The sequence below is a fragment of the Nestor notabilis genome, unplaced genomic scaffold, assembly GCF_000696875.1.
Source record: "Nestor notabilis isolate BGI_N333 unplaced genomic scaffold, ASM69687v1 scaffold25620, whole genome shotgun sequence".
NCBI lineage: Eukaryota > Metazoa > Chordata > Aves > Psittaciformes > Psittacidae > Nestor > Nestor notabilis.
In genome coordinates this window covers 7,249-13,490 of record NW_009911907.1, presented here as the reverse complement: position 1 = coordinate 13,490, position 6,242 = coordinate 7,249, and the positions used below count along the sequence as shown (strand labels likewise).

At 55.9% G+C, this 6,242-nt stretch overlaps 1 protein-coding gene across 1 annotated transcript in view; it reads right to left on the bottom strand.

The window, feature by feature from the left end:
- Positions 1–6,067: 6,067 nt before the first annotated feature.
- Positions 6,068–6,242, bottom strand: part of TMEM8B (transmembrane protein 8B) — a gene marked incomplete at its 5' end in the record, with an annotated part of 5,874 nt that continues 5,699 nt past the window's right edge. The window contains one exon of the mRNA XM_010016972.1: positions 6,068–6,238. Within this exon, the coding sequence (XP_010015274.1) occupies positions 6,068–6,238 (171 nt within the window). The remainder of the gene's footprint in view (positions 6,239–6,242) is intronic.

The window sequence follows — 6,242 nt, the reverse complement described above, 5'->3', positions numbered from 1 at the left end:
CCGTCCTGCTGAGCCAGGATCCCCTGGCTTGCACTTGTTTCAAGTCCACTTAATTTTAGCCAAAACACTCCTCCTTGAAATGTGAAGCCCTGGGTTCTAACCGTGGATGTGGGAAAGCATCTTTATAAGAAGTTAGAATAAACCATAATATACCCCTTGATGTAGGCAACACTCACACTCCAACAGGAAGGTTCAACGTGATTTTTTAATACAGCTTCCATTGAGAACACTGTTCATACATAACAACGTATTGCTTAGCACTTGGTTCTCTCAAGGGAAATTTTAGTGGTGGTATTTGAGAGGGCCAAAACAGTTTTTATGAGAAAACTTTAATCTGCAAGCCATAAAGGGAACAGTGGCTTTGCATCCCATGGAAAATGTTCTCAGCCTCCGCTAACATGGTTTTATCTTCCTCTGCAGGCTGGCTTCTTAAGATAAATTTATCCAGGATTGCATTTGGCATAGCAGTTTGATTTCTGTTGGTGCGAGGCTGATTTCTCACGAGAGTAACTGCCTTAATTTCCCACCACAGCCAGCACAGCTGCACTTTGTACTTGTAGACTTTGTTCTCGCAGTTGCAGCCCGCAGGACATCCTTCTGCTCACCAGCCACAACACCGCAAGGATGTTGCTCCAGCAGCATCCCTCTGTGTTGCTGTATGGGCCCCCGGCTGTCTGCCCCAGGAGAAAAAGTTGACTTTGCAGTCCTAGCACAAGAGGCAAAGGCTTGCAGGAGACGCAGGCCCTACCCCAAGATTCATTTGAAGGAGGTAGGTCCAGGCCACAGCACACCCCAAAGTCTTATTGCTACATTAATGCCTCAAATTTGGCATTGCAGAATTTTTTGGTTTTATCCTGTTGCCAAGATCTTCCCCAAAGGCTTTTTATGTGTTGTTTTGCTCTATTTTTTTCCATGTAACTTCATCCTCTTTCCACTGCTCTTCCTTTTGACACAGCTTCCCCTCCTTGAGGAATGACCTTTCCCACCCATCTGCTCGCTCTGCTCCTCGGCCACGCTGTCTCTGCAAATCTCATTAAAGGATGTGTTCATTTACTGGAAGTCTCCAGCATGCTGCTCAGAGCAATTCTCATGCTGTCTGCAGGCGCTCTGCCCTGCTGGCTGCTCTATTAATTTCTTTTAGCAAGCTCCCTGATTTCTATGCAGTTCCCTTGATGAAGTTAAGCACGACTCAAGTGGCTTTTCCGCTTGGCAGAACAGCTCTTCAACAACCCTCTTCTAAATTGCCAGGGATAAAGACCCGAGTCCAGCCCCCACTGCGGGTTCCTGCCCTAGCATCTCCAAGAAACAAATTACCAGCAGCTAAAAATCATGATGCTTTGCATCACACCACATTTGCATGGTCTCCTTCCCCTTCCCTGTCCGCTGCTCCCCTCCAGTCATGCAACCATAGCAGTTGCTCTTTGTCCCTCTGCAATGCTCCAGTCTCTGTGGGTACAACTAACCCATTTGCCCCTCATCTGTATGCCCCTGGTACCCATACCATCATGCAAAACCAGGCATGCCCTGCCACTTTGTCATATCTCCAGGACCTGCAGCAAAGGATGTTGCTGAGCAGTGCTGGTTCCTCATGCCCTGGGTACACCTCTGAGCTCCTTGTCCCTGCTCTGGGCTGGCTTTTGTCATGCTCAGCTTTGTCCCAGTTGCACAGGACAGGTACCTATGGCATGGTGCTGCCCTGGAGCAGGGACATGGGCAGATGCCCCATGACAGAAGCAATGCAGGAGCATGCAGTGGGGCTGGTTTGCTCTGTCTGTAGCTGTCTCCTTGTGGATGCCTGTCTCATACCTGACCCTCACCCAGCACTCTGCAGACTGGGGCTGAAGCTTTGAGGGGTCTCTGACGTGGGATGGGGAAGGTGAAACACAGGACTAGGAATGGGGAAGAAGAGGGGTGGGCAAGCAGGCTCTGTGTGCCTTCCTGCAGGAGAAACGGGGTCCCTTTGTATGCTCAGAGCTGCTCCCCCGAGGCTGGCCGTGGTGGAGACACTGTCTGGGGTCTGAGGGATGTCAGGGGCAGAGCAGGGCAGGCAGCTCCAGCGCCTGTGATCTGTGCAGTGATGCCAGCCGTGGGTGATGTATGGGTCTGCACGGGGAGGGAGGTCGGTGCATGCTAGTCTGATGAGAAAATCATCGCGTGGCTGGAGGCTGCACCAAGCAAATTGCAAAAGGAGAGAGCAGCCAGGACGTTCTCCCAGGTTTCTGTCACCCCCAGAGCAGCTCAGACACAGCCCTACCCGGCCAGAGAGCAAGCTCTGGCTGCACCCACAGTGGGATTTACGTTGACTGTGGTGGAAAGGTTTTGTCTCACTGGGACCTGGCGTCACAGCAAACAAGAGGACTGAGGACCTCCCAGGGCAGCAGTCGGGGATCTGATGCCTCTGGCCATGGGTTTTCATGAGGATGCAGGGAGCATCCTGAGGTGGGGACAAAGCAGGATATATATACACCTGTCCCTGCACCCTGCAAATACCATGCCCATGGACCACCAACCCCCAAGTAACCAAGCTGGTGGCACCAACAACCACCCTCCCACCCAAACCTCGCAGCCCCTGGAGCTAGTAAGGAGCAGAACAACCTCCTGCCCCCAGACAGACCCCAAAGGCTGAGACCTCTCTCACCAGCCCCCAGGCTGCCTGCTCAGGTGTGCATGGGCAGGGAGAGGAGGAGGAGGATGGGTCCTGCCCACACGCACACAGCCCGCTGCAGGGCTCAATAATTCAGGCCTGACACATTAAAGTTGCATGGTGTGCAATTGCTGTCTGCAAGGACAGACTGCATCAGGGCCACTGCCAGATGAGCCTGGCCCCACAGACATGGGCAGGCAGTGGCAAGAGGGTCCAGCAGCCCCATAGGGAGGGCAGAGTGTGGGCAACGGGCAGAGCATCTCTGCACTGGGGTTAGAGGTGAGATGAAGTTCTGCGAGGAAGCATGGTCCCACCTTTGGGGATATGCGTTTCCTGGAAGCATGGGAACGCCAGCCTGGTGGCACTGACATCCCAGGGCTGGGATGCAGGAGGCCGAGCTGGAGGTGATGCTGTCCCCAGGGCCACCCTCTGCTCCTACATCACCTGTGTCCCCTGCTGCCTCCCTGGCAGGACAGAGGCCACAAAGGCTTGTGCTGCCCCAGGCATCAGGTCAAAGCCATTCCCAGCTGTGTCTGTCCCTGCGTCCTTGCAGCCACCTGTCCTCATAGGGCCCAGGCACCCCCATTCCACCCCAGCACAGAGGAAGCAAAGCTTTTCACCGGCTGTTCGGGGAGTCGGTTGCCATGGGGATGTCAGATGTACCTGGTTGTAATAGGGACACTGTTGCCATGGTTATGCAGTTGCTGTGCCTGGTGGAGGCAGGGATGGAGCATCAGAAGGTTGTTTACACTGGTGGGGAGGGAGTCAGAGAACCCAACTCTGTGAGCAGGGGGGAAAGTCAGAGTCCATTCTTCACACCAAGTGCATCCCCATGGGGCTGAGGCTGGAGACAATGGCACTGCACCATCAAAGCTCACCCAGCCTCACAGGGTGACAGGCTGGTACTTTTTACACTGCAATGAAGAGAAGGTGGTTGAGGAGATGCAGAGTTGCCCATGGAGTGTCTCAGTCAGGGTTGGTGGGACACATGGTGCTGCACATCCTGTACTGGGTGTCCCACAAGAGAGAGTGGCTTCACCATGCCTGATGCCATGAGCACTGACCACAAACCTGCCAGCGCTGCAAGACTGCATGTCCTGTACTTGCACCCCACCACAATGCCACTGAGCTCTGCAGGCTCCTGCGCAGGGGGATGGTTTCTGCCCCACTGGGGCTGGGGTTGAAGTGAGAAGGGGGAGTCCCAGCTCTCAGCAGGCAGCCTACAGGCCCAAAGGAACAAGATGGGCTGGCAAAGATTGCTTGAATCCCCTCCAGCGCTGCTTGGCCAAGTTCCCTTCCTGGGAGCATGGTCAGCTGCTTGGCCTGTCCTTGAGATGAAAAATGCAGCCTCAAGTTTAATTAAAATGAGGAGTGTTGAGCTGTCCTGGGAGCCCGAAGAAGCAGAGTCCCCCAGAGCCCAACGGTGGCTTCTCCGGGCTTTCCTGGGCAGCTCTGTCTGTTAACACCCCTGACCATCTCTGCCAGGACACCTTGGGGGTCCAGACCTGCATGTGACACCCCATGTTGTCTGCCACGGGCAGGCCAAGGGTTGCCCAGCTGCTTGCAGGGTGAAAGCACTTCCCACCAAGTGCTTGCTAGGCTCTGTTATTGTAGGGTCTACACCAACAAGACAAACAGCCTGCAGCAGTGAGCTGGGGGATGAGTAAGGATGCTGCATGGGCCCCTGACAGCTCTATGGAATTGGGGTGCGCCTGCCCCAGAGCAGCTTGACCCCCATGCTCAGTGTGCACCACGCTCCACCGTATTGCTCGTGGGAAAGCTAAAGCTGAGCTCCTGGTTCTCTGGGGGCTGCTACTGCTGGGAGAGGTGGGGGAGGAGGGATGCAATTGGAGTTAGTGAAGTGAGTAATGTTTTTAATTAAAAAATTAATCCTTAATCAGCTGCCTGGCTGGACCAGACAGGGCATTTTGCATGGCACAGAAAGGGATGGAGGGTAAGCTCTTGAGGGGAGGAACAGTGGCAGATTCAGATCTCCCAGCCCCCTTGCACAGCAAATTGGGCTGTCTGGGCTGCCTAGAACACCTCCAAGCCAGACTGGCTCACTATGGGCATTGCCCCCAAAATGGCCCAGAGATGCAGGCAGCGAAGCCCTGAACCCACCACCATCACCATGGCCCTTGCCGGCTTGCCCCTCCTTCTGCTCGGCACACCCCATCCCTGCCACCCCTGCAGCCCCCCAAGCCTACACCACTGCAGTCAGCTGCTGCCCAGCTCCCAAGCAGCAGTTTTAATTAGACTGCAATCCTATTACAAAGCTGCCTGCCCGCCCGCAGTTGCTAATCCTGTTAGGCATCCAGTAAATCTCCCTGTGCCAGGTTCTTCCCCAGCTACGGTGTAAGAAGGGGCAGTGGGGTTTCCCCTCTCCTCTCTGGTCCATCTTCCCTGCACTGAGCTGCAGGAGCAGGGTGGAAATGCCCTGTCCTTGAGCCACACACACAACCCAGGTGTTTGCTACCACACCACGGTCACCACTGGCCCCAGTGCATGCTGAGCCCATGGATCTGACCATGGGGTGGGATGACGTGCAGGGGCTGAAACAGGGTTGTCCCAACCCATGAGGGGGTACAGTCATTCAATACTCCCTCCCACTGATTCTCATCGCCTTGCAGACACAGGGCAGCTGCTCATAGCTGGTGGCAACAGTGGGGACACAGGGTCACTGCTCCACTCGCTGCTCCTGGGTAGGTGCAGTTACATGTGGGGCACCGAGGGAGGCTGCTCCAGGCAGTGGGGTGTCACCATGGGGCTGTGGGCTCCTGAGGATGTGGTCCTTGCAGGCACAGTGCTGTTGCTACAGCAAGCAGCACTGCCATCACTTCCCAGTGGCAGCTACCACCAGGACTATGGGCTCCCCATGGTCCTGTCAGCTTGCGGGGGACCCGAGCTGCCCTGGCACAGCACAGCTGACCCAGGTCAGGCATTACAGCTGTCCTGTGAGAGCACAGTGCCATGGCAAAGTCATCCCAGCTCTGCAGACTGCCCTGCAGCAAGCCAAAAAGCTGCAGCCACTGGCCCCCCACCTCTTGCTGGCCACCTTGCTCTGTGCCAGAGCTGCATTAGCTCCAGAGCAGCCCACTTCAGAGTAGCAGCTTTTGCTACAGACCCCTGAGCAAGAGCCAGAGACCACTGCCGTTCCCCACTCTACAACCAGCCACATCCAAAGAGAGGAGCATGGCCCCAGATCAACCTCAAATTCCCCCAGCTCTGCACTGGACTGAGCCACAACAACTCCTGGAGACAAGTTCAACCAGGCTGTAATTGCAAGAAAAGGATGGCACGAGCGGCTCTGTGCCCTCCCAGAGGAGTCCTGGTGCTCCCAGGAAGGGGTGGCTGGCAAAGAGAGAGGGTGCCGGGCCCCGCAGGGCTGCTGTCCGTGCAGAAGGAGTCCAGGTGCTGTCAGCATCAGCTGGTACAAATGCTGTTGATGGAGGCCACGGCTGGGTCAACCAGCCCCAGCTCCTCCTGTTCATTGACACAGAGCTGGTACCCGCAGCCCTTGCGCCGGGGCAGTGGCCCCAGCCGCCTGCTGGGCTTGGCGCGGGGCGGCAGCAAGAAGCCCACACTGCCTGCTATGAGC